Source organism: Panulirus ornatus, chromosome 12 (assembly GCF_036320965.1).
Source record: "Panulirus ornatus isolate Po-2019 chromosome 12, ASM3632096v1, whole genome shotgun sequence".
Taxonomy (NCBI): domain Eukaryota; kingdom Metazoa; phylum Arthropoda; class Malacostraca; order Decapoda; family Palinuridae; genus Panulirus; species Panulirus ornatus.
The window spans coordinates 10,340,057-10,367,763 of record NC_092235.1 but is presented as its reverse complement, the minus strand read 5'-3'; the positions used below and the strand labels follow the sequence as shown (position 1 = coordinate 10,367,763).

Genomic DNA, 27,707 nt, shown 5'->3' with positions numbered 1-27,707 from the left:
ATTGGTATACATGGGGTGTTCAGTGTTGTAAATGGAAATGGCGAAGAGCTTGTAGATTTATGTGCTGAAAAAGGACTGATGATTGGGAATACCTGGTTTAAAAAGTGAGATATACATAAGTATACGTATGTAAGTAGGAGAGATGGCCAGAGATCGTTATTGGATTACGTGTTAATTGACAGGCGCGCGCGAGAGAGACTTTTGGATGTTAATGTGCTGAGAGGTGCAACTGGAGGGATGTCTGATCATTATCTTGTGGAGGCTAAGGTGAAGATTTGCATGGGTTTTCAGAAAAGAAGAGTGAATGTTGGGGTGAAGAGGGTGGTGAGAGTAAGTGAGCTTGGGAAGGAGACTTGTGTGAGGAAGTACCAGGAGAGACTGAGTACAGAATGGAAAAAGGTGAGAACAATGGAAGTAAGGGGAGTGGGGGAGGAATGGGATGTATTTAGGGAATCAGTGATGGATTGCGCAAAAGATGCTTGTGGCATGAGAAGAGTGGGAGGTGGGTTGATTAGAAAGGGTAGTGAGTGGTGGGATGAAGAAGTAAGATTATTAGTGAAAGAGAAGAGAGAGGCATTTGGACGATTTTTGCTGGGAAAAAATGCAATTGAGTGGGAGATGTATAAAAGAAAGAGACAGGAGGTCAAGAGAAAGGTGCAGGAGGTGAAAAAGAGGGCAAATGAGAGTTGAGGTGAGAGAGTATCATTAAATTTTAGGGAGAATACAAAGATGTTCTGGAAGGAGGTAAATAAAGTGCGTAAGACAAGGGAGCAAATGGGAACTTCAGTGAAGGGCGCAAATGGGGAGGTGATAACAAGTAGTGGTGATGTGAGAAGGAGATGGAGTGAGTATTTTGAAGGTTTGTTGAATGTGTTTGATGAGAGAGTGGCAGATATAGGGTGTTTTGGTCGAGGTGGTGTGCAAAGTGAGAGGGTTAGGGAAAATTATTTGGTAAACAGAGAAGAGGTAGTAAAAGCTTTGCGGAAGATGAAAGCCGGCAAGGCAGCAGGTTTGGATGGTATTGCAGTGGAATTTATTAAAAAAGGGGATGACTGTATTATTGACTGGTTGGTAAGGTTATTTGATGTATGTATGACTCATGGTAAGGTGCCTGAGGATTGGCGGAATGCGTGCATAGTGCCATTGTACAAAGGCAAAGGGGATGAGAGTGAGTGCTCAAATTACAGAGGTATAAGTTTGTTGAGTATTCCTGGTAAATTATATGGGAGGGTATTGATTGAGAGGCTGAAGGCATAAGGGGATGTCAATCTTTCCTCACTCATTTTCTCCATGTGACCAAACCATTTCAAAACACCCTCTTCTGCTCTCTCAACCACGCTCTTTTTATTTCCACACATCTGTCTTACCCTTACATTACTCGATCAAACCACCTCACATCACACATTGTCCTCAAACATCTCATTTCCAGCACATCCATCCTCCTGCGCACAACTCTATCCATAGTCCACGCCTCGCAACCATACAGCATTGTTGGAACCACTATTCCTTCAAACATACCCATTTTTGCTTTCCGAGATAATGTTCTCGACTTCCACACATTCTTCAAGGCTCCCAGAATTTTCGCCCCCTCCCCTACCCTATGATCCACTTCCGCTTCCATGGTTCCATCCGCTGCCAGATCCACTCCCAGATATCTAAAACACTTCACTTCCTCCAGTTTTTCTCCATTCAAACTCACCTCCCAATTGACTTGACCCTCAACCCTACTGTACCTAATAACCTTGCTCTTATTCACATTTACTCTTAACTTTCTTCTTTCACACACTTTACCAAACTCAGTCACCAGCTTCTGCAGTTTCTCACATGAATCAGCCACCAGCGCTGTATCATCAGTGAACAACAACTGACTCACTTCCCAAGCTCTTCACCCTCTCAAAACAGTACCCTCCCTATAATTTCCCAAGGAAAAAAATAACTCACAAACTATACCTCTGTATTTTGAGCACTCACGCTTAATCCCCTTGCCTTGTACAAGTGGCATTAGGGGAAGCATTCCGCCATCCGCAGGCACCTTCAACCCTGAATCATACATATATTGAATAACCTTACCAACCAGTCCAACAATACAGTCACCCCCTTATTTTTTATAAATTCCACTGAATACCGTCCCAAACCCGCTGTCGTTGACCGCTTTCATCTTCTGCCAAAGCTTTCACTACCAATCTTCTCTCTTTACAAAGTCATTTTCCCTAACCTCCCTCTCACTTTGCCACACCACCGTCGACCAAAACACCCTATATCTGCCCTCTATCATCAAAGACATTTAACAAACCTTCAAAATACTCACTCCATCTCCTCACATCACCACTACTTGTTATCACATCCCCATTAGGGACCTTCACTGAACTTCCCATTTGCTCCCTTGTCTTACGCACTTTCTTTGCCTCCTTCCAAAACATCTTTTTATTCTCCCTACAATTTAATGATACTCTCTCACCCCAACTCTTATTTGCCCTCTTTTTCCCCTCTTGCACCTTTCTCTTGACCTGCTTCTTTCTTTTACACATCTTCTAGTCATTTCCATTATTTCCCTGCAAAAATCGTCCCAATGCCTCTCTCTTCTCTTTCACTAACAATCTTACTTCTTCATCCCACCACTCAATACCCTTTCTAATCTGCCCACCTCCCACACTTCTCATGCCACAAGCATCTTTTGCGCAAGCAATCACTGCTTCCCAAAATACATCCCATTCCTCCCCCACTCCCCTTACCTCTTTTGTTCCCACCTTTTTCCATTCTGTACTCAGTCTCTCCTAGTACTTCCTCACACAGGTCTACTTCCCAAGCTCACTTACTCTCACCACTCTCTTCACCCCAACATTCTCTCTTCTTTTCTGAAAACCTCTACAAATCCTTACCTTCGCCTCCATAAGATAATGATCAGACTTCCCTCCAGTTGCACCTCTCACTAAATTAACATCCAAAAGTCTCTCTTTCACGCGCCTATCAATTAACACGTAATCCAATAACGCTCTCTGGCCACCTCTCCTACTTACATACGTATACTTGTGTATATCTCTCTTTTTAAACCAGGTATTCCCAGTCACCAGTCCTTTTTCTGTACATAAATCTACAAGCTCTTCACCATTTTCATTTATACCACTGAACACCCCATGTATACCAATTATTCCCTGAACTGCCACATTACTCACCTTTGCATTCAAATCACCCATCACTATAACCCGGTCTTGTGCATCAAAACCACTAACACACTCATTCAGCTGCTCCCAAAACACTTGCCTCTCATGATCTTTCTTCTCATGCGTAGGTGCATATGCACTAATAATCACCCATCTCTCTCCATCAACTTTCAGTTTTACCCATATCAATCTAGAGTTTACTTTCCTAGACTCTATCACATACTCCCACGACTCCTGTTTCAGGAGTAGTGCTACTCCTTCCCTTGCTCTTGTCCTCTCACTAACCCCTGACTTTACTCCCAAGACATTCCCAAACCACTCTTCCCCTTTACCCTTGAACTTCGTTTCACCCAGAGCCAAAACATCCAGGTTCCTTTCCTCAAACATACTTCCTATCTCTCGTTTTTCTCATCTTGGTTACATCCACACACATTTAGACACCCCAATCTGAATCTTCGAGGAGGATGAGCACTCCCCGCATGACTCCTTCTTCTGTTTCCCCTTTTAGAAAGTTAAAATACAAGGAGGGGAGGGTTTCTGCCCCCCCCTCTCCCGTCCCCTTTAGTCGCCTTCTGCGACACGTGAGGAATGCGTGGGAAGTATTCTTTTTCCCCCATCCCCAGGGATATATATATATATATATATATATATATATATATATATATATATATATATATATATATATATACATAACCAAGATGTGAAAAAAGGAGAGATAGGTAGTATGTTTGAGGAAAGGAACCTGGATGTTTTGGCTCTGAGTGAAACGAAGCTCAAGGGTAAAGGGGAAGAGTGCTTTGGGAATGTCTTGGGAGTAAAGTCAGGGGTTAGTGAGAGGACAAGAGCAAGGGAAGGAGTAGCAGTACTCCTGAAACAGGAGTTGTGGGAGTATGTGATAGAATGTAAGAAAGTAAATTCTCGATTAATATGGGTAAAACTGAAAGTTGATGGAGAGAGATGGGTGATTATTGGTGCATATGCACCTGGGCATGAGAAGAAAGATCATGAGAGGCAAGTGTTTTGGGAGCAGCGGAATGAGTGTGTTAGTGGTTTTGATGCACGAGACCGGGTTATAGTGATGGGTGATTTGAATGCAAAGGTGAGTAATGTGGCAGTTGAGGGAATAATTGGTATACATGGGGTGTTCAGTGTTGTAAATGGAAATGGCGAAGAGCTTGTAGATTTATGTGCTGAAAAAGGACTGATGATTGGGAATACCTGGTTTAAAAAGCGAGATATACATAAGTATACGTATGTAAGTAGGAGAGATGGCCAGAGATCGTTATTGGATTACGTGTTAATTGACAGGCGCGCGCGAGAGAGACTTTTGGATGTTAATGTGCTGAGAGGTGCAACTGGAGGGATGTCTGATCATTATCTTGTGGAGGCTAAGGTGAAGATTTGCATGGGTTTTCAGAAAAGAAGAGTGAATGTTGGGGTGAAGAGGGTGGTGAGAGTAAGTGAGCTTGGGAAGGAGACTTGTGTGAGGAAGTACCAGGAGAGACTGAGTACAGAATGGAAAAAGGTGAGAACAATGGAAGTAAGGGGAGTGGGGGAGGAATGGGATGTATTTAGGGAATCAGTGATGGATTGCGCAAAAGATGCTTGTGGCATGAGAAGAGTGGGAGGTGGGTTGATTAGAAAGGGTAGTGAGTGGTGGGATGAAGAAGTAAGATTATTAGTGAAAGAGAAGAGAGAGGCATTTGGACGATTTTTGCTGGGAAAAAATGCAATTGAGTGGGAGATGTATAAAAGAAAGAGACAGGAGGTCAAGAGAAAGGTGCAGGAGGTGAAAAAGAGGGCAAATGAGAGTTGAGGTGAGAGAGTATCATTAAATTTTAGGGAGAATACAAAGATGTTCTGGAAGGAGGTAAATAAAGTGCGTAAGACAAGGGAGCAAATGGGAACTTCAGTGAAGGGCGCAAATGGGGAGGTGATAACAAGTAGTGGTGATGTGAGAAGGAGATGGAGTGAGTATTTTGAAGGTTTGTTGAATGTGTTTGATGAGAGAGTGGCAGATATAGGGTGTTTTGGTCGAGGTGGTGTGCAAAGTGAGAGGGTTAGGGAAAATTATTTGGTAAACAGAGAAGAGGTAGTAAAAGCTTTGCGGAAGATGAAAGCCGGCAAGGCAGCAGGTTTGGATGGTATTGCAGTGGAATTTATTAAAAAAGGGGATGACTGTATTATTGACTGGTTGGTAAGGTTATTTGATGTATGTATGACTCATGGTAAGGTGCCTGAGGATTGGCGGAATGCGTGCATAGTGCCATTGTACAAAGGCAAAGGGGATGAGAGTGAGTGCTCAAATTACAGAGGTATAAGTTTGTTGAGTATTCCTGGTAAATTATATGGGAGGGTATTGATTGAGAGGCTGAAGGCATAAGGGGATGTCAATCTTTCCTCACTCATTTTCTCCATGTGACCAAACCATTTCAAAACACCCTCTTCTGCTCTCTCAACCACGCTCTTTTTATTTCCACACATCTGTCTTACCCTTACGTTACTCGATCAAACCACCTCACATCACACATTGTCCTCAAACATCTCATTTCCAGCACATCCATCCTCCTGCGCACAACTCTATCCATAGTCCACGCCTCGCAACCATACAGCATTGTTGGAACCACTATTCCTTCAAACATACCCATTTTTGCTTTCCGAGATAATGTTCTCGACTTCCACACATTCTTCAAGGCTCCCAGAATTTTCGCCCCCTCCCCTACCCTATGATCCACTTCCGCTTCCATGGTTCCATCCGCTGCCAGATCCACTCCCAGATATCTAAAACACTTCACTTCCTCCAGTTTTTCTCCATTCAAACTCACCTCCCAATTGACTTGACCCTCAACCCTACTGTACCTAATAACCTTGCTCTTATTCACATTTACTCTTAACTTTCTTCTTTCACACACTTTACCAAACTCAGTCACCAGCTTCTGCAGTTTCTCACATGAATCAGCCACCAGCGCTGTATCATCAGTGAACAACAACTGACTCACTTCCCAAGCTCTTTCATCCAAAACAGGCTGCATACTTGCCCCTCTTTCCAAAACTCTTGCAGTCACCTCCCTAACAACCCCATCCATAAACAAATTAAACAACCATGGAGACATCACACACCCCTGCCGCAAAGCTACATTCACTGAGAACCAATCACTTTCCTCTCTTCCTACACGTACACATGCCTTACATCCTCGATAAAAACTTCTCACTGCTTCTAACAACTTGCCTCCCACACCATATATTCTTAATACCTTCCACAGAGCTTGTCTATCAACTCTATCATATGCCTTCTCCAGATCCATAAATGCTACATACAAATCCATTTGCTTTTCTAAGTATTTCTCACATAGATTCTTCAAAGCAAACACCTGATTCACACATCCTCTACCACTTCTCAAACCACACTGCTCTTCCCCAATCTGATGCGCTGTACATGCCTTCACCCTCTCAATCAATACCCTCCCATATAATTTGCCAGGAATACTCAACAAACTTATACCTCTGTAATTTGAGCACTCACTCTTATCCCCTTTGCCTTTGTACAATGGCACTATGCACGCATTCCGCCAATCCTCAGGCACCTCACCATGAGTCATACACACATTAAATAACCTTACCAACCAGTCAACAATACAGTCACCCCCTTTTTTAATATATATATATATATATATATATATATATATATATATATATATATATATATATATATATATATATATGTATATATTTTTTTTTTTTTTTATACTATTCGCCATTTCCCGCGATAGTGAGGTAGCGTTAAGAACAGAGGACTGGGCCTTTGAGGGAATATCCTCACCTGGCCCTCTTCTCTGTTCCTTCTTTTGGAAAATTAAAAAAAAAAAAAAAAAAAAAACGAGAGGGGAGGATTTCCAGCCCCCCGCTCCCTTCCCTTTTAGTCGCCTTCTGCGACACGCAGGGAATACGTGGAGTATTCTTTCTCCCCTATCCCCAGGGAAAATATGTATATATATATATATATATATATATATATATATGGGGATGGGGAGAAAGAATACTTCCCACGTATTCCCTGCGTGTCGTAGAAGGCGACTAAAAGGGGAGGGAGCAGGGGGCTGGAAATCCTCCCCTCTTGTTTTTTTTTAATTTTCCAAAAGAAGGAACAGAGAAGGGGGCCAGGTGAGGATATTCCCTCAAAGGTTCAGTTCTCTGTTCTTAATGCTGCCTCGCTAATGCGGGAAATGGCAAATAGTATAAAAAAAAAATATATATATATATATATATATATATATATATATATATATATATATATATATATATATATATATATGTATTCTTTTCTTTTAAACTATTCGCCATTTCCCGTGTTAGCGAGGTAGCGTTAAGAACAGAGGACTGGGCCTTTTTTGGAATATCCTCAAGTGGCCCCCTCTGTTCCTTCTTTTGGAAAATTAAAAAAAAAAAAAAAAAACGAGAGGGGAGGATTTCCAGCCCCCCGCTCCTTCCCCTTCTAGTCGCCTTCTACGACACGCAGGGAATACGTGGGAAGTATTCTTAATCCCCTATCCCCAGGGATAATATATATATATATATATATATATATATATATATATATATATATATATATATATATATATATATATATATATTTTCTTTCTTTTCTTTCAAACTATTCGCCATTTCCCGCATTAGCGAGGTAGCGTTAAGAACTGAGGACTGGGCCTTTGAGGGAATACCCTCACCTGGCCCAATTCTCTGTTCCTTCTTTTGGAAAATTAAAAAAAGAATGAGAGGGGAGGATTTCCAGCCCCCCACTCCCTCCCCTTTTAGTCGCCTTCTACGACACGCAGGGAATACGTGGGAAGTACTCTTAATCCCCTATCCCCAGGGATAATATATATATATATATATATATATATATATATATATATATATATATATATATATATTTTTTTTTTTTTTTATACTTTGTCGCTGTCTCCCGCATTTGCGAGGTAGCGCAAGGAAACAGACGAAAGAAATGGCCCCCCCCCATACACATGTACATACATACGTCCACACACGCAAATATACATACCTACACAGCTTTCCATGGTTTACCCTAGACGCTTCACATGCCTTGCTTCAATCCACTGACAGCACGTCAACCCCGGTATACCACATCGCTCCAATTCACTCTATTCCTTGCCCTCCTTTCACCCTCCTGCATGTTCAGGCCCCGATCACACAAAATCTTTTTCACTCCATCTTTCCACCTCCAATTTGGTCTCCCTCTTCTCCTTGTTCCCTCCACCTCCGACACATATATCCTCTTGGTCAATCTTTCCTCACTCATCCTCTCCATGTGCCCAAACCACTTCAAAACACCCTCTTCTGCTCTCTCAACCACGCTCTTTTTATTTCCACACATCTCTCTTACCCTTACGTTACTCACTCGATCAAACCACCTCACACCACACATTGTCCTCAAACATCTCATTTCCAGCACATCCATCCTCCTGCGCACAACTCTATCCATAGCCCACGCCTCGCAACCATACAACATTGTTGGAACCACTATTCCTTCAAACATACCCATTTTTGCTTTCCGAGATAATGTTCTCGACTTCCACACATTCTTCAAGGCCCCCAGGATTTTCACCCCCTCCCCCACTCTATGATCCACTTCCGCTTCCATGGTTCCATCCGCTGCCAGATCCACTCCCAGATATCTAAAACACTTCACTTCCTCCAGTTTTTCTCCATTCAAACTCACCTCCCAATTGACTTGATCCTCAACCCTACTGTACCTAATAACCTTGCTCTTATTCACATTTACTCTTAACTTTCTTCTTCCACACACTTTTCCAAACTCAGTCACCCTGAGGATAGGGGAGAAAGAATACTTCCCACGTATTCCCTGCGTGTCGTAGAAGGCGACTAAAAGGGGAGGGAGTGGGGGGCTGGAAATCCTCCCTTCTCTTATTTTTTCAATTTTCCAAAAAAAAAAAGAACAGAGAAGGGGGCCAGGTGAGGATATTCCCTCAAAGGTCCAGTCCTCTGTTCTTAACGCTACCTCGCTAACGCGGGAAATGGCGAATAGTTTGAAAAAAAAAAAAAGATATATATAGGAAACAGGAGTGATGGGAGTATGTGATAGAGTGTAAGAAAGTAAACTCTAGATTGATATGGGTAAAACTGAAAGTTGATGGAGAGTGATAGGTGATGATTGGTGCATATGCACCTGGGCATAAGAAAGATCATGAGAGGCAAGTGTTTTGGGAGCAGCTGAGTGAGTGTATTAGTAGTTTTGATGCACGAGACCGGGTTATAGTGATGGGTGATTTGAATGCAAAGGTGAGTAATATGGCAGTTGAGGGAATAATTGGTGTACATGGGGTGTTCAGTGTTGTAAATGCTAATGGTGAAGAGCTTGTGGATTTATGTGCTGAAAAAGGACTGGTGATTGGGAATACCTGCTTTAAAAAGAGAGATATACATAAGTATACGTATATGCGTAGGAGAGATGGCCAGAGAGCGTTATATGATTACGTGTTAATTGATAGGTGCAGGAAAGAGAGACTTTTGGAAGTTAATGTGCTGAGAGGTGCAACTGGAGGGATGTGTGGTCATTATCTTGTGGAGACGAAGGTTAAGATTTGTAGAGGTTTTCAGAAAAGAGGAGAGAATGTTGGGGTGAAAAGAGTGGTGACAGTAAGTGAGCTTGGGAAGGAGACTTGTGTGAGGAAGTACCAGGTGAGACAGTACAGAATGGAAAAAGGTGAGAACTAAGGATGTAAGGGGAGTTGGGGAGGAATGGGTTGTATTTTGGGAAGCAGTGATGGCTTGCGCAAAAGATGCTTGTGGCATGAGAAGCGTGAGAGGTGGGCAGATTAGAAAGGGTAGTGAGTGATGGGATGAAGAAGTAAGGTTATTTGAAAAAGATAAGAGAGAGGCATTTGGACGATTTTTGGAGGGAAATAATTCAAATGACTGGGAGAAGTATAAAAGAAAGAGGCAGGAGGTCAAGAGAAAGGTGCAAGAGATGTAAAAGAGGGCAAATGAGAGTTAGGGTGAGAGAGTATCATTAGATATTAGGGAGAATGAAAAGATGTTTTGGAAGGAGGTAAATAAAGTGTGTAAGACAAGGGAAGAAATGGTAACCTCGGTGAAAGGGGCTAATGGCGAGGTGATAACAAGTAGTGGTGATGTGAAAAGGAGATGGAGTGAGTATTTTGAAGGTTTGTTGAATGTGTTTGATAATAGAGTTGCAGATATAAGGTGTTTTTGTCGAGGTGGTTTGCAAAGTGAGCAGGTTAGGGAAAATGATTTGGTAAACTGAGAAGAGGTAGTAAAAGTTTTGCGAAGGTGAAAGCCGGCAAGGCAGCAGGTTTCGATAGTATTGCAGTAGAATTCATTAAAAACTCTATTGTTGACTGGTTGGTAAGGTTATTCAATGTATGTATGTCTCTTGGTGAGGTGCCTGAGGATTGGCGGAATGCTTGCATAGTGCCATTGTACAAAGGCAAAGGGGATAAAAGTGAGTGCTCAAATCACAGAGGTATAAGTTTGTTGAGTATTCCTGGGAAATTATATGGGAGGGTATTGATTGAGAGGGTGAAGGCATGTACAGAGAATCAGATTGGGGAAGAGCAGTGTGGTTTCAGAAGTGGTAGAGGATGTGTGGATCAGGTGTTTGGTTTGAAGAATGTATGTGAAAAATACTTAGAAAAGCAAATGATTTGTATGTAGCACTTCTGGATCTGGAGAAGGCATATGACAGAGTTGATAGAGATGCTCTGTGGAAGGTATTAAGAATATATGTGTGGGAGGCAAGTTGTTAGAAGCATCGAAAGGTTTTTATCAAGGATGTAAAGCATATCTACGTGTAGGAAGAGAGGAAAGTGATTGCTTCTCAGTGATTGTAGGTTTGCGGCAGGGGTGTGTGATGCCACCATGGTTGTTTAATTTGTTTGTGGATTTGGTTGTTAGTAAGGTGAATGCAAGAGTTTTGGAAAGAGGGGCAAGTATTCAGTGTGTTGTGGATGAGAGAGCTTGGGAAGTGAGTCAGTTGTTGTTCGCTGATGATAGTTGGGGTGAGAGAGTATCATTAGATTTTAGGGAGAATAAAAAGATGTTTTGGAAGGAGGTAAATAAAGTGCTTAAGACAAGGGAACCCTCTTCTGCTCTTTCAACCACAGTCTTTTTATGACCACACATCTCTTACCCTATTATTACTTCCCCGATCAAACCACCTCACATCACATATTTTCCTCAAACATCTCATTTCCAGCACATACACCCTCCTCTGCACAACTCTATCTATACCTCACGCCTCGCAACCATATAACATTGTCGGAACTACTATTCCTTCAAACATACCCATTTTTGCTTTCCGAGTTAATGTTCTCGACTTCCACACATTCTTCAACACTCACAGATCTTTCGTCCCCTCCCCCACCATATGATTCACTTTCGCTTCCATGGTTCCATGCATTGCCAAATCCACTCCCAGATATCTAAAACAATACACTTCCTCCAGTTTTTATCCTTTCAAACTTACCTCCCAGTTGACTTGTCCCTCAACCCTACTGTACCTAATAACCTTGCTCTTATTCACATTTATTCTCAGCTTTTTTCTTTCACTCACTTTACTAAACTCAGCCACCAGCTTCTGCAGTTTCTCACACAATCAGCCACCAGCGCTGTATCGTTAGCGAACAACAACTGACTCACTTCCCTAGCTCTCTTATAGACAACAGACTGCATACTTGCCCCTCTTTCCAAAACTCTTGCATTCACCTCCCTAACAACCCCATCCATAAACAAATTAAACAACCATGGAGACATCACACACCCCTACTACGAACCAACATTCACTGAGAACCAATCACTTTCCTCTCTTCCTACACGTACATATGCCTTACATCCTCGATAAAAACTTTTCACTGCTTCTAACAACTTGCCTCCCACACCATATATTCTTAATACCTTCCAGAGAGCATCTCTATCAATTCTATTATATGTCTTCTCCAGATCTATAAATGCGACATACAAAACCATTTGCTTTTCTAAGTATTCCTCACGTACATTCTTCAAAGCAAACACCTGATAGACACATCCTCTACGACTTCTGAAACTGCACTGCTCTTCCCCAATCTGATGCTCTGTATATGTCTTTACCCTCTCAATCAATACCCTCCCATACAATTTCCCAGGAATACTTAACAAACTTATACCTGTTTAATTTGAGCACTCACTTTTATCCCCTTTGCCTTTGTACAATGGCACTATGCGAGCATTCCGCCAATCCTCAGAGACCTCACCATGATTCATACATACATTAAATAACCTTACCAACCAGTCAAAAGTACAGTCACCCCCTTTTTTAATGAATTCCACTGCAATCCCATCCAAACCCGCTGCCTTGCCTTAACCACTGTATCCTGCATCAGCGAGGTAAAGCAAGGAAACAGACGAAGAATGGCCTAATCACTCATATACACACACACACACACACACACACATATATATATATATATATATATATATATATATATATATATATATATATATATATATATATATATATATACATAAATGCCCATATACATACATATACCTATCAACATATACTTACATATACATACGCAGGCACATATATGTATATATATATATGCATTGGGATGGGGGAGAAAGAATGCTTCCCATGTATTCCTTGTGTTTCTTAGAAGGCAACTAAAAGGGGAGGGAGCGGGGGGACTGGAAATGCTCCCCTCTTATTTTATAGTTTTCCAAAAGAAGGAACTGAGGAGCCAAGCGAGGATGTTCCCTCTAAGCCTCAGTCCTCTGTTTTTAATGCTACATCACTAATGCGGGAAATGGTGAATATGTATGAAAATAGAAAATATATTCATACTTTCTGCCTTCATGCATTCCCATTGCTACCCCACCACATAGGAAATAGCCCCCCCCCACACACACACGCACACACGCACAGCAAGGTAGCAGGCATTTACAAAAAAAGGCCTCTCGCTCACACTCATCTTTAGGTGTTATGTGTAATGCACCGAAACCACAGCTCCCTATCCACATTCACACACCACAGACCTTTCCATGGTTTACTCAAACGTTTCAGATGCCCTGGTTTAGTTGATTGACATCACGTCGACCCTGGTATACCATACCATTTCAATTCACTCTATTCCTTGCACGCCTCTCACTGTCCTCTATGTTCAGGCCCTGATAATTCAAAATCTTTTTCACTCCATCCTTACACCTCCAATTTGGTCTCCCACTTCTCTTTGTTGTTCCGTTCACCTCTGACACATACATCCTCTTTGTCAATCTTTCCTCACTCATTCTCTCCATATGTCCAAACCATTTGAACACTTCCTTGTCTGCTCTTTCAACCACACTCATTTTATTTTTACACATCTCTCTTACCCTTTCATAACTTACCTTATCAAACCATCTCACACCACATATTGTCCTGAAACATTTAATTTCCAATACATCCACCTTCCTCAGTATAACCTTATCTGTAGCTCATGCCTCACAACCTTATAGTATTGTTGTAACTACTATTCCTTCAAATATACCCATTTTTGCTCTCAGAGGTAATTTCTCTTCTTCCACATATTTTTCATCGCTCCCAGAACCTTCACCCCTATCCTCACCCTGTGACTCACTTCCTTTTTCATGGTTCCATTCACTGCCAAGTCCACTCCCATATATCAAAAACACTTCACTTCCTCCAGTTTTCTTCATTCAAACTTACATCCCAGTTAACTTGTCTGTCATCCCTACCATACCTAATAATCTCACTCTTTTTTACATTTACTCTCAACTTTCTCCTTTCACACACTTTTCCAAACTCACCAACTTCTGCAGTTTCTCACTGGAATCAGCTACCGAGATGTATCATCAGCGCACAACAACTGACTCATTTCCCAAGCCCTCTCATCCCCAGCAGATTGCATACTTGCCCCTCTCTCCAAAACTCTTGCACTTACCTCCCTAACCATCCCATCTATAAAGAAATTTAACAACTATAGGGACATCACACACCCCTGCTGCAGACCAGCCTTCACTGGGAACCAATCACTCTCCTCTCTTCCTACTCATACTTATGCCTTACATCCTTAGTAAAAACTTTTCATTGCTTGTAGCAGCTTACTTACCACAACATATACTTTTAATACTTTACAAAAAGAACGTCTATCAACCCCTTCATATGCCTTCTCCAGATCCATGAATGCTACATACAGATCAAATCCATCTGTTTTTCAAAGTATTTTTCACACACTTTCTTCAAAGCAGACATCTGAATCACACATCCTTAACCATTTCTGAAACCACACTGCTCTTCTCCGATCAGATGCTCTGTATATTCCTTTTAGTCAATACCCTCCCATATAATTTCCCAGGAAACTTATGCCTCTGTAGTTTGAACACTTACTTTTATCGCCTTTGCCTTAGTACAGTGGCACTATGCATGCATTCTGCCAATCCTCATGATCCTGATACATACATTCATTACATATCCTTACCAACCAATTAGCAGCAGAGTCACCCCCCTTTCTTAATGAATTCAACTGCAATACTACTTAAACCTGCTGCCTTGTTGGATTTCATCTTCCTCAAAGCTTTCACTACTTCTCTCTTAACCAAACCAATATCTCTGACCCTCTCACTTTGCACACCACCTTGACCGAAACACCCTATGTCTATCACTGTAGCATGAAACACAGTCAACAAACTTTCAAAATACTCCCTCCTTCTAACTTCATCACTACTTGTTATTGATTTCCCTCTTGACCCCTTCACCGATGTTCCTATTTGTTTTCTTACACATTTATTCACCTTCCAAAACCTCTCTTTATTGTCCCTAAAGTTTAAAGGTACTCTCTCACCCCAACTCCCGTTTGCCATCTTTTTCAACCCTTGCACCCTCCTCTTGACCTCCTGCCGCTTTCTTTTGTACATATCCTAGTCTTTTGCACTCCTTCCTTGTAAGTATTGTCCAAGACTCTCTTTTCTCTTTCACTGGTAACTTTACTTCTTCCTCCACCAGTCACTACCCTTTCTAATCTGCCCACCTCCCACCTTTCTCATGCCACATGCATCTTTTGCACAAACCTTCAGTGCTTCCCTAAATACATCCCACTCCTCTCCTACTACCCTCACGTCATTTGCTCTCACCTTTTGCTGTTCTATTCTCAATCCCTCCTGGTACTTTCTCACAAGTGTCCTTTCTAAGCTCACTTACTCTCACCACTCTCTTATCCCCAACATTCTTTTTTCTTTTTTGAAAACCTCTACAAACTTCACCTTCGCCTCCATAAGATAGTGATCAAACATCTCTAGCTGCCCCTCTCAGCACATTAACATCCAAAAGTCTCTCTTTTACATGCCTATCAATTAACAAATAATCCAGTAATGCCCTTTTACATCTTTTCTATTCACGTACATATGCCTATGTATATCTCTCTTTCTAATCCAGGTATTCCTAATCAGTAGTCTTTTTTTTAGCGCACAATTCCCCAAGTTCTTCACCATTTCCATTGACAGTACTGAACACCATGTACGCCACATTACTCACCTTTGCATTTTAATCACCCATCACTAATACCTGGTCTTGTGCATTAGAGCTACTGACACATGCACTCAGCTGTTCCCAAAACATTTGCCTCCCATGATGTTTCTTCTCATGACCAGGTGCATAAGCACCAATAATCACCCATCTCTCTCCATCCACTATCAGTTTTACCCTCATCAATCTAGAATTTACTTTCTTACACTATCACACACTCCCACAACTCCTGCTTTTAGAATAGTGCTACTCTTTCCTTAGTTCTTGACCTCTCACCAACCCCTGACTTTACTCTCAAGACTTTTTCCCTGAGCTTCGTTTCACTCGGAGCCAAAACATCCAAGTTTCTTTTCTCAAACATACTACCTATCTCTCATTTCTTCTCATCTTGGTTACATTCAGACACCCCAATATATTATTTTCTATTATGATTAATTGCCGTCTCCTGCGTTAGCAAGGTAGTGCAAGGAAACAGACAAAAGAATGGCCCAACCCACCCACGTACACATGTATATACATAAACGCCCACATACACACACACATATACATACCTATACATTTCAACGTATACGTACATACAGAGACGTGTACATATATACACATGTACATATTCATACTTGCTGTCTTCATCCATTTCCGTCGTCCCTCGCGCTTCACATGAAATAGCATTCCCCCAACACGTGCGCCTGCAAGATAGCACTAAGAAAAGACAGAAAGGCCTCATTCGTTCACACTCAGTCTCCATCTGTCATGTAATGCACCGAAACCACAGCTCCCTTTAGACATCCAGGCCCCACAGAGCTTTCCCAGCTTTACCCCAGACACTTCACATGCCCAGATTCAATCCATTGACAGCATGTTGACCCCAATATACCACATCACTCCAATTCACTCTATTCCTTGCATGCCTTTAATCCTCCTGCTTGTTCAGGCTCCGATCGCTCAAAATCTTTTTCACTCTATCCTTCCACCTCCAGTTAGGTCTCCCACTTCTCGTTCCCTCTACCTATGACACATATATTCTCTTTGTCAATCTCTCCTCTCTTTCTCTTCATGTGACCAAACCATTTCAACGCACCCTCTTCTGCTCTCTCAACCACACTCTTTCTACCACTACACATCTCTCTTACCCTTTCATTACTTACTCGATCAAACCACTTCACACCACATATTGTCTCAAGCATTTCATTTCCAACACATCGACCCTTCTCCGCACAACCCTATCTAGAGCCCATGCCTCGCAACCATGTAACATCATTGGAACCACTATTCCTTCAAACATACCCATTTTTGCTCTCCGATACAACATTCTCACCTTCCACACATTCTTCAATGCTCCCAGAACCTTTGCCCCTCCACCCTGTAACTCACTTCTGCTTCCATAGTTCCATCCACTGTTAAATCCACTCCCAGATATCTAAAACACTTCACTTCCTCCAGTTTTTCTCTATTCAAACTCACCTCCCAGTTAACTTGTCTCTCAATCCTACTGAGGCTAATAACCTTGCCCTTATTCACATTTACTCTCAGGTTTCTTCTTTCACACACTTTACTCAACTCAGTCACCAACTTCTGCAGTTTCTTACCTGAATCAGCCACCAGCATTGTATCGTCAGCGAACAACAACTGACTCACTTCCCAAGCCTCTTCCTCAGCAGACTGCTTACTTGCCCCTCTCTCCAAAACTCTTGCATTCACCTCCTTAACTACCCCACCCATAAACAAATCAAACTACCATGGAGACATCATGTACCCCTGCTGCAAACCGACATTCACTGGGAACCAATCACTTTCCTCTCCTCCTACTCATACACATGCCTTACATCCTTGGTAAAAAATTTTCACTGCTTCTAGCATCTTACCTCCCACACCAAATACTGTTAATACCTTTCACAAAGCATCTCTATCAACCCTGGCATATGCCTTTTCCAGATCCATAAATGCAACATACAAATCCATTTGCTTTTCTAAGTATTTTTCACATACATTCTTGAAAGCAAACACCTGATCCACACATCCTCTACCACTTCTGAAACCACACTGCTCTTCCCCAGTCTGATGCTCTGTACATGCCTTTACCCTCTCAATCAATACCCTCTGGCAGCGGATGGAACCATGGAAGCGGAAGTGGATCATAGGAAGGGGGAGGGGGCGAAAATTCTGGGAGCCTTGAAGAATGTGTGGAAGTCGAGAACATTATCTCGGAAAGCAAAAATGGGTATGTTTGAAGGAATAGTGGTTCCAACAATGTTGTATGGTTGCAAGGCGTGGGCTATGGATAGAGTGGTGCGCAGGAGGATGGATGTGCTGGAAATGAGATGTTTGAGGACAATGTGTGGTGTGAGGTGGTTTGACCGAGTAAGTAACATAAGGGTAAGAGAGATGTGTGGAAATAAAAAGAGCGTGGTTGAGAGAGCAGAAGAGGGTGTTTTGAAATGGTTTGGGCACATGGAGAGAATGAGTGAGGAAAGATTGACCAAGAGGATATATGTGTCGGAGGTGGAGGGAACGAGGAGAAGAGGGAGACCAAATTGGAGGTGGAAAGATGGAGTGAAAAAGATTTTGTGTGATCGGGGCCTGAACATGCAGGAGGGTGAAAGGAGGGCAAGGAATAGAGTGAATTGGAGCGATGTGGTATACCGGGGTTGACGTGCTGTCAGTGGATTGAATCAGGGCATGTGAAGCGTCTGGGGTAAACCATGGAAAGCTGTGTAGGTATGTATATTTGTGTGTGTGGACGTATGTATATACATGTGTATGGGGGTGGGTTGGGCCATTTCTTTCGTCTGTTTCCTTGCGCTACCTTGCAAACGCCGAAGACAGCTGCAAAAAAAAAAAAAAAAAAAAAATAATAATACATTTTCTATTATTATTATGCTTGACCGCTGTTTCCCACATGAGTGAGGGAGCGCCAGGAAACAGACAAAGAAAGACCCATCCACTCATATACACACATATGTACACATACACATACAGTACATATACATACATATGCATATCAACATATATGCATATACATGCATATACATGCACGTGAATAGCCATATACTTTTGTACGCATGTACATATTCATGTTCTCTTACCATTATCCATTCCCTGCACCACCTTGTCTCACAGGAAACAGCATTGCGACCCCTGGGTCAGTGAGGTAGCGCAAGGAAAAACAGACAAAAATGGCCACATTCATTTACGCTCAGTCTCTAGCTGTCATGTGTAATGCACCAAAACCACAACTACCTATCCACTTCCAGGCCCCACAGACCTTTCCATGGTTTACCCCAGACATTTCACGTGTCCTGGTCCAATCCATTGCCAGCGCGTTGACCCTGGTTTACCACATTGTTCCCATTCACTCTGTTCCTTGCACGCCTCTCACCCTCCTATATGTTCAGGCCCTGATCGCTCCTTGAAACATACCTATTTTTGCTCTCCGAGATAATGTTCACTCTTTCTACACATTCTTCAATACTCCCAGAACCTTTGTCCCTTCCCCCACTCTGTGACTCACTTCCACTTCCATGGTCCCATTCACTGCCAAGTCCACCTCCAGATATGTGAAACACTTCACTTCCTCCAATTTTTGTCCATTCAAAGTTACATCCGAACTAATTTATCCCTCAACCCTGCTGAATCTAATAACCTTGTTCTTATTCACATTTAATCTCAACTTTCTCCTTTCACACACTTTTCCAAACTCAGTCACCAGCTTCTGTAGTTTCTTACTCGAATCAACCACCTATGCTGTATCACTGGCGAGCAACAACTGACTCTCCTCCCAACCCCTTTCATTCCCAACAGACTGCATACTCGCCCCACTGTTCAAAACTCTTGCATTTACCTCCCTAACCACCCAGTCCATAAACACATTAAACAACCATGAGGACATCATACACCCCTGCCGCAAACTGACCTTCACTTGGATCTAATCACTCTCTTCTCTTCCTACTCAAACACATGCTTTTCATCCTTGATAAAAACTTTTCACAGCTTGTAGCAACTTCCCTCCCATGCCATATACTCTTCAAACCTCCCACAGAGCATCTCTATCAACCCTATCATATGCCTTCTCTAGATCTATGAATGCTACATACAATTCCATCTGTTTTTCTAAGAATTTCTAACTATAGTGAATGATTTAAGAGTGAGGCTAAACTGGAGAATTAAGATTTTTTCAGTGATAGAAGATATCTTCAAATGGAAAGATGTAGGTAACAAAGTTGTGGGAAGGGTCACCAATTCTTTTGTAGGTAATTTGTTCAGGAACTCGGAAGCAAGACTAATAATATCCATAGTATAGTTAATTTGTTTGTTGTTTAAGGAAGAATGTTGATTCTTCAACAGATTTCTGGATATAGTTACCTTATTGACTTTCTTCTTAACCAAAATGTCTCCAGAGCTTATCAAGCATAGAAAGTAAGCTTGTGTGTGAAATTGTAAAGGGGCTGCTATGCTGACTATTGATCAACCTTGTTGATGTTTTATTGTTTTGGTTGCATCGATGGCAAGTCGTCAGACAGCGACTGAGTAAATCAACTTGAATTTGGTGTCGCACTTCCTTAGGGTCACTATGCTAATTGCTAATTTGTTTATGTAATATTGCTCCTGACTCTTGGGTCTCTGGCTGCCACTTATTTGAGAGAACAAAGCAATCACTTTTATAGGGCATTCATATTGTAGATTGGTGTTTATCCAGGTTGCTTTTATCAGCAGCACATAGAGCATGTCCACACAAATTATATATTTCAAAATACAGGAATAAGTTTGTATTTTCTGGTCTGAATTTCACAGCATCACATTAATGGGCAAATATTGATTTTACATATGTAATTTCTACATTCACAGGTTGGATTTTGATGCTTTATAAAACCATGATACCCAGATCTCTCACCAAGACTTTAAATCCAGTAATGCACAGCATCAAAACATGCTGTGTAATGTGGCAAGTAATAAAATATGCCAATATTCATGTTTGTTCTAGAACCTTCTGGGCCACCTCGAGATGTGCGAGTGACCCCAGAATCTTCAACATCCCTGCGTGTGACGTGGGAGCCACCAGCCAGAGATTTGTGGAATGGCAATATCCTTGGCTATTATGTTGGGTATAGAACTCATGCCCATGCTGCTGATTACAACTTCCAAACTGTTGAGGTAGTGAAAGTTTTTATTGTGATTATTACTTGCTCGCCATTTCCTCCATTAGATAAAGTAGTGCATGAACAGGTGAATGAAGGCCTCATTTGCTTGCTTCCATTCTGTAGCTGTCATGTGTAATGGATCAAAACCACAGCCACCAATCGACAACCAGGCCCCACAGACCTTTCTGTAGTTTCCCCAGCTTCATCATATGACTTGGTTCAGTCCATTGACAGTATGTTGCCCCCTGTATACCACATCACTCCAAGTTACTCTGTCCTGAGTATGCCATACACCCTCCTGCATATTCAGGCCCCAAGTACACAAAATAAGGCTGTCTTTTTTCCCAATTGATATAGGATGATTGATTTCTAGGGATTATAATAAGTGTACCTGTGTATTGTTCATGGTAAGAGTTTCTTGTTTTCTTTACACTTTATGCACACAAAGTATCATGAAGTCTGTGCAGTACAGTCATCGTGGAGATTAGTAGCTCAGATTCTATTTTGATCAAAGTCTTAAAGGTACATGCTTAATAGTTCTATCCATTCAAGTAATGGCCATGAAATACTTTCACTACCCACCTGAATGATCTTTCATCCTCAATTTATTTTTGTAGGTTAGCCAATTCACTGCTAACTAGGGAAACTAGGAATGAAATGTAGTTTGACACCTTTCCATGATGAGATTGGATTATTATGGTAGAGAAGAGAAATGCGTATGGTAGATTGCTCAAATGGAATGTACCAGGGAAGTTAAGTAGAGGGAAAGAGAAGAATATGAGATGTGTAAGCAAAATGTTATGTGGCTGATAGAGGAAAGTAAAGAAAGAGTAGTTTTGGAAGAGAGTTGAGTAAAAAGTTTAAGGAAAATATAACTTTGCATTGGAAGGAGGTGAAAAAGGAAAGAGGTGGTTGTAAGGATGGAAATGTAAATGTTAGTAGTAAGGGTAGTCGCTAAATCAAAAGGAGGAAGTGAAAAGAAGATACAAAGAGTATTTTGAAGAACTAATGATTGTGGGAAAAGGTGGGGCTACATCAGTTACATGCATGGGTATGGAAGTTGGAAGTAGTGACGTTGAAGGTAGGAAAGGCAATTGGAGTGGATGGAATTACTGCTGAGATGTTGAAGTTTGGAGAGAGAGTGTGATAGAGTGGATGCATTTGACATGGAATTTTGCATAGAAGCAGACGGCTGTGTCTAAGGATAAAGTAAAAGCTGTTCATAACACTGGTCAACAAAATTGAACATTTTCTCATGAAGGATGCAGTGTAGTTTTTTAGACCTATTTCCAATACACATTATGAATTTTTAGTCCATTTCAGTACAACATGTCTCATTTTATTTCTATGGATACATAAGTATACTTATGTAAGTAGGAGAGATGGCCAGAGAGCGTTATTGGATTACGTGTTAATTGACAGGCGTGCGAAAGAGAGACTTTTGGATGTTAATGTGCTGAGAGGTGCAACTGGAGGGATGTCTGATCATTATCTTGTGGAGGCTAAGGTGAAGATTTGTATGGGTTTTCAGAAAAGAAGAGTGAATGTTGGGGTGAAGAGGGTGGTGAGAGTAAGTGAGCTTGGGAAGGAGACCTGTGTGAGGAAGTACCAGGAGAGACTGAGTACAGAATGGAAAAAGGTGAGAACAATGGAAGTAAGGGGAGTGGGGGAGGAATGGGATGTATTTAGGGAATCAGTGATGGATTGCGCAAAAGATGCTTGTGGCATGAGAAGAGTGGGAGGTGGGTTGATTAGAAAGGGTAGTGAGTGGTGGGATGAAGAAGTAAGAGTATTAGTGAAAGAGAAGAGAGAGGCATTTGGACGATTTTTGCAGGGAAAAAATGCAATTGAGTGGGAGATGTATAAAAGAAAGAGGCAGGAAGTCAAGAGAAAGGTGCAAGAGGTGAAAAAAAGGGCAAATGAGAGTTGGAGTGAGAGAGTATCATTAAATTTTAGGGAGAATACAAAGATGTTCTGGAAGGAGGTAAATAAAGTGCGTAAGACCAGGGAGCAAATGGGAACTTCAGTGAAGGGCACAAATGGGGAGGTGATAACAAGTAGTGGTGATGTGAGTAGGAGATGGAGTGAGTATTTTGAAGGTTTGTTGAATGTGTTTGATGATAGAGTGGCAGATATAGGGTGTTTTGGTCGAGGTGGTGTGCAAAGTGCGAGGGTTAGGGAAAATGATTTGGTAAACAGAGAAGAGGTAGTGAAAGCTTTGCAGAAGATGAAAGCCGGCAAGGCAGCAGGTTTGGATGGTATTGCAGTGGAATTTATCAAAAAAGGGGGTGACTGTATTGTTGACTGGTTGGTAAGGTTATTTAATGTATGTATGACTCATGGTGAGGTGCCTGAGGATTGGCAGAATGCGTGCATAGTGCCATTGTACAAAGGCAAAGGGGATAAGAGTGAGTGCTCAAATTACAGAGGTATAAGTTTGTTGAGTATTCCTGGTAAATTATATGGGAGGGTATTGATTGAGAGGGTGAAGGCATGTACAGAGCATCAGATTGGGGAAGAGCAGTGTGGTTTCATAAGTGGTAGAGGATGTGTGGATCAGGTGTTTGCTTTGAAGAATGTATGTGAGAAATACTTAGAAAAGCAAATGGATTTGTATGTAGCATTTATGGATCTGGAGAAGGCATATGATAGAGTTGATAGAGATGCTCTGTGGAAGGTATTAAGAATATATGGTGTGGGAGGCAAGTTGTTAGAAGCAGTGAAAAGTTTTTATCGAGGATGTAAGGCATGTGTACGTGTAGGAAGAGAGGAAAGTGATTGGTTCTCAGTGAATGTAGGTTTGCGGCAGGGGTGTGTGATGTCTCCATGGTTGTTTAATTTGTTTATGGATGGGGTTGTTAGGGAGGTAAATGCAAGAGTTTTGGAAAGAGGGGCAAGTATGAAGTCTGTTGGGGATGAGAGAGCTTGGGAAGTGAGTCAGTTGTTGTTCGCTGATGATACAGCGCTGGTGGCTGATTCATGTGAGAAACTGCAAAATCTGGTGACTGAGTTTGGTAAAGTGTGTGGAAGAAGAAAGTTAAGAGTAAATGTGAGTAAGAGCAAGGTTATTAGGTACAGTAGGGTTGAGGGTCAAGTCAATTGGGAGGTGAGTTTGAATGGAGAAAAACTGGAGGAAGTGAAGTGTTTTAGATATCTGGGAGTGGATCTGGCAGCGGATAGAACCATGGATCATAGGGTGGAGGAGGGGGCGAAAATTCTGGGGACCTTGAAGAATGTGTGGAAGTCGAGAACATTATCTCGGAAAGCAAAAATGGGTATGTTTTAAGGAATTGTGGTTCCAACAATGTTGTATGGTTGTGAGGCGTGGGCTATGGATAGAGTTGTGCGCAGGAGGATGGATGTGCTGGAAATGAGATGTTTGAGGACAATGTGTGGTGTGAGGTGGTTTGATCGAGTGAGTAACGTAAGGGTAAGAGAGATGTGTGGAAATAAAAAGAGCGTGGTTGAGAGAGCAGAAGAGGGTGTTTTGAAGTGGTTTGGGCACATGGAGAGAATGAGTGAGGAAAGATTGACCAAGAGGATATATGTGTCGGAGGTGGAGGGAATGAGGAGAAGAGGGAGACCAAATTGGAGGTGGAAAGATGGAGTGAAAAAGATTTTGTGTGATCGGGGCCTGAACATGCAGGAGGGTGAAAGGATGGCAAGGAATAGAGTGAATTGGAGTGATGTGGTATACCGGGGTTGACGTGCTGTCAGTGGATTGAATCAGGGCATGTGAAGCGTCTGGGGTAAACCATGGAAAGCTGTGTAGGTATGTATATTTGCGTGTGTGGACGTATGTATATACATGTGTATGGGGGGGTTGGGCCATTTCTTTCATCTGTTTCCTTGCGCTACCTCGCAAACGCGGGAGACAGCGACAAAGTATAATAAAAAATAAAAAAAAATACATACTTTTTCACTTCAACTGCAACTACACGATACATGGATGGAGTCAAATTATAAGATTTGTTCCAATTCAAACTTTTTATTGCAGAAATTCAGTATTCCTAGGTAGAAGGTATACAAAGAAGATACTCTCCAGAAGGACAAGCTGAAAATGTTGAGCTTTTAACCTTCTATGGTGCTCTTCACAAGCTGAAAGTGCTGAGTTTTGGACCTCTTATGGTGCTCTGTCTCAGGTTCGCTCCTATATAACATCCAGCAGTTACCTGCAAGCATTCCTTCACTCCAGAAACCCTTGTATCAATGCTCCATCATGCTGATATCCTGATGACAGCGCTCTCCTTGTTCATCAGACATTACCGCAAAGTTCTCCACAAAAACATCCAAATGTGAATGGAAGAAATGCACCTTGGGTGACATCTTACATCCTATAGCAGCATAGGATTTCAGAAGTCTTTTCATACTGCCTTCAAAATCCGGAGATCTTAGGTTACCCAAAAAATCTTCATGTAGCCGACTGAAAGAGTTCCAGGCCTCCAGCCCCAAGTCATCCAGATGTGTGCTGAAATTGTGGGCTTTCAGGAGTTCCTTTATTTACAGACCAACAAAGATGCCTTTTTTCAACTTGGCATCAGTCATTCTTGGAAATTTTTCTGCTACATACTCAAATCCTTTCAAGTTTCTCTTGGCTAATGTTTTCACTAATTGCCTCATGAGACCAAGCTTTATGTGGATTGGGGAAGGAGAACATTTTGTGGGTCAACCAGAGACTTATCCTGGACTCTCAAAATTCCTGGCTTGTATGATCTTTGTTGAGACCATTCCGACTCCAAATGATGCCTTGAAGTTGCTCGACTATCCCAGAGGCATAAAAAACAGCAGTATTGGCATCAACATGCCAATTTCTTTCAGGTCCCCGCATATTTTCCAGTTGTAATTTTTGTATTTTATGGCATCTAGGAGTGCCTTCATATTCTCATAACACTCTTTCATGTGCACTGAATGCCCTACAGGAATGGAGGGTTTCTAGTTCCAGTTATGGAGCAACAGACATCTCTTAGATGAGTTGATGAACAAGCGCCATTGAGAGGAATCATGCTTTTGGAATAAGTAGTGGAATTATGCATCAGTGTTGTTGCAAAAATAGAGACCAGCCCATCCACAGAAAAGTGAGAAGAAAGAATCTGACTCCTTTTCCTGAAATAAGTTATGCAAGCGTCCTTCGTGAGTAGACATTTTTCTTTTAGACGAGAAGCTAAAAGTTCAGCTTTATCTTTTGGCAGGGCTAAATCTCTCACAAAAAGTAGATGTGATACAAGAAAACACATAGCATTTTCGAAATCAGCGTCCAAAACTACATAAAGTACACCACATGAAAATTAGTTGTTGACCAGTGTAATGTTCCTGTATTCAAAGGAAAAAGTACTAAGGATATATTATCCTTATATTATTATACTTAATCGCTGTTTCTCGTGTCAGCAAGTTAGCACTAGGAAACAGGCAAAGAATGGCCCATCCTCTCATATACACCTATATATACATAAACGCCCATACATGCACAGATACATACATATACATATCAACATATACATATGTTGATATGTATATGTTGATACACATACACAGACATATACATATATACACATGTACATATATTCATACTTGCTTGCCTTCATCCATTCCTGCTGCTACCCTGCCACACAGGTAATAGTATCGCTACCCCTCACTTCAGTGAGTTAGTGCCAGGAAAACCGACAAAAAAGTCCACATTCGTTCACACTCAGTCTCTAGCTGTTATGTGTAATGCCCTGAAACCACAGCTCCCAGGCCCCACAGACCTTTCCATGTTTAACCCAGACGCTTCACATACCCTGGTGCAGTCCATTGACAGCACATCACCCCAATATACCACATCGTTCCAATTCACTCTATTCCTTGCAAACCCCTCACCCTCCTATATGTTCAGGACCCAATCAGTCAAAGCCTTTTTCACTCCATCCTTCCACCTCCAATTTGGTCTCCTACTTCTCCTTGTTCCCCTCACCTCTAACACATATATCCTCTTTGTCAATCTTTCACCACTCATTCTCTCCATATGTCCGACCATTTCAACACACCCTCTTCTGCTCTCTCAACCTTACTCTTTATTTCCACACCTCTCTTACCTTTTCATTACTTGCTCGATCAAACCACCTCACACCACATATTATCCTCAAACATCTCATTTCCAACACATCCACCCTCCTCTGTACAACTCTATCTATAGCCCATGCCTCATGACCATATGACATTGTTGGAACCACTATTCTTTCAAACATCCCATTTTTGTTCTCTTCTCCAAGATAATGTCCTTTACATCCATATATTCTTCATCGCTCCCAGAACCTTTGCCCCCTTCCCCACCCTGTGACTCATGCTTCCATGGTTCCATCTACTGCTAAGTCCACTTCCAGATATCTAAAACACTTCACTTCCTCCAATTTTTCTCCATTCAAACTTATCTTTCAATTAACTTGTCCCTCAACCCTTCTGAACCTAATAAACTTGCTCTTATTCACATTTACTCTCAACTTTCTCCTTTCACATACTTTTCCAAACTCAGTCACCAACCTCTCCAGTTTCTCACCTGAATCAGCCGCTAGAGCTGTATCATTGGCGAACAACTGACTCACTTCCCAGTCCCTCTCATCCGCAACAGACTGCATACTCGCCTCTCTCTCCAAAATTTTTGCATTTACCTCCCTAACCACTCCATCCATAAACAAATTAAACAACCATGGGGACATCTCACACCCCTGCCACAAACCGACCTTCACTGGGAAGCAATCACTCTCCTCTCTTCTCTCGTACACATGCCTTACATCCGTTGTAAAAACTTTCATTGCATCTAGCAACTTACCTCCCACACCATATAATCTTGAAACCTTCCACAAAGCATCTCTATCTACC

The 27,707-nt window shown here is 41.8% G+C and overlaps 1 protein-coding gene across 1 annotated transcript in view; it reads left to right on the top strand.

The window, feature by feature from the left end:
• The window catches only part of Dscam4 (Down syndrome cell adhesion molecule 4), a 415,036-nt gene that overhangs the window by 350,715 nt on the left and 36,614 nt on the right, over nucleotides 1-27,707 (top strand). Inside the window, exon 17 of the mRNA XM_071667322.1 lies at nucleotides 20,696-20,865. Coding sequence (XP_071523423.1) covers nucleotides 20,696-20,865 — 170 coding nt within the window. The remainder of the gene's footprint in view (nucleotides 1-20,695; nucleotides 20,866-27,707) is intronic.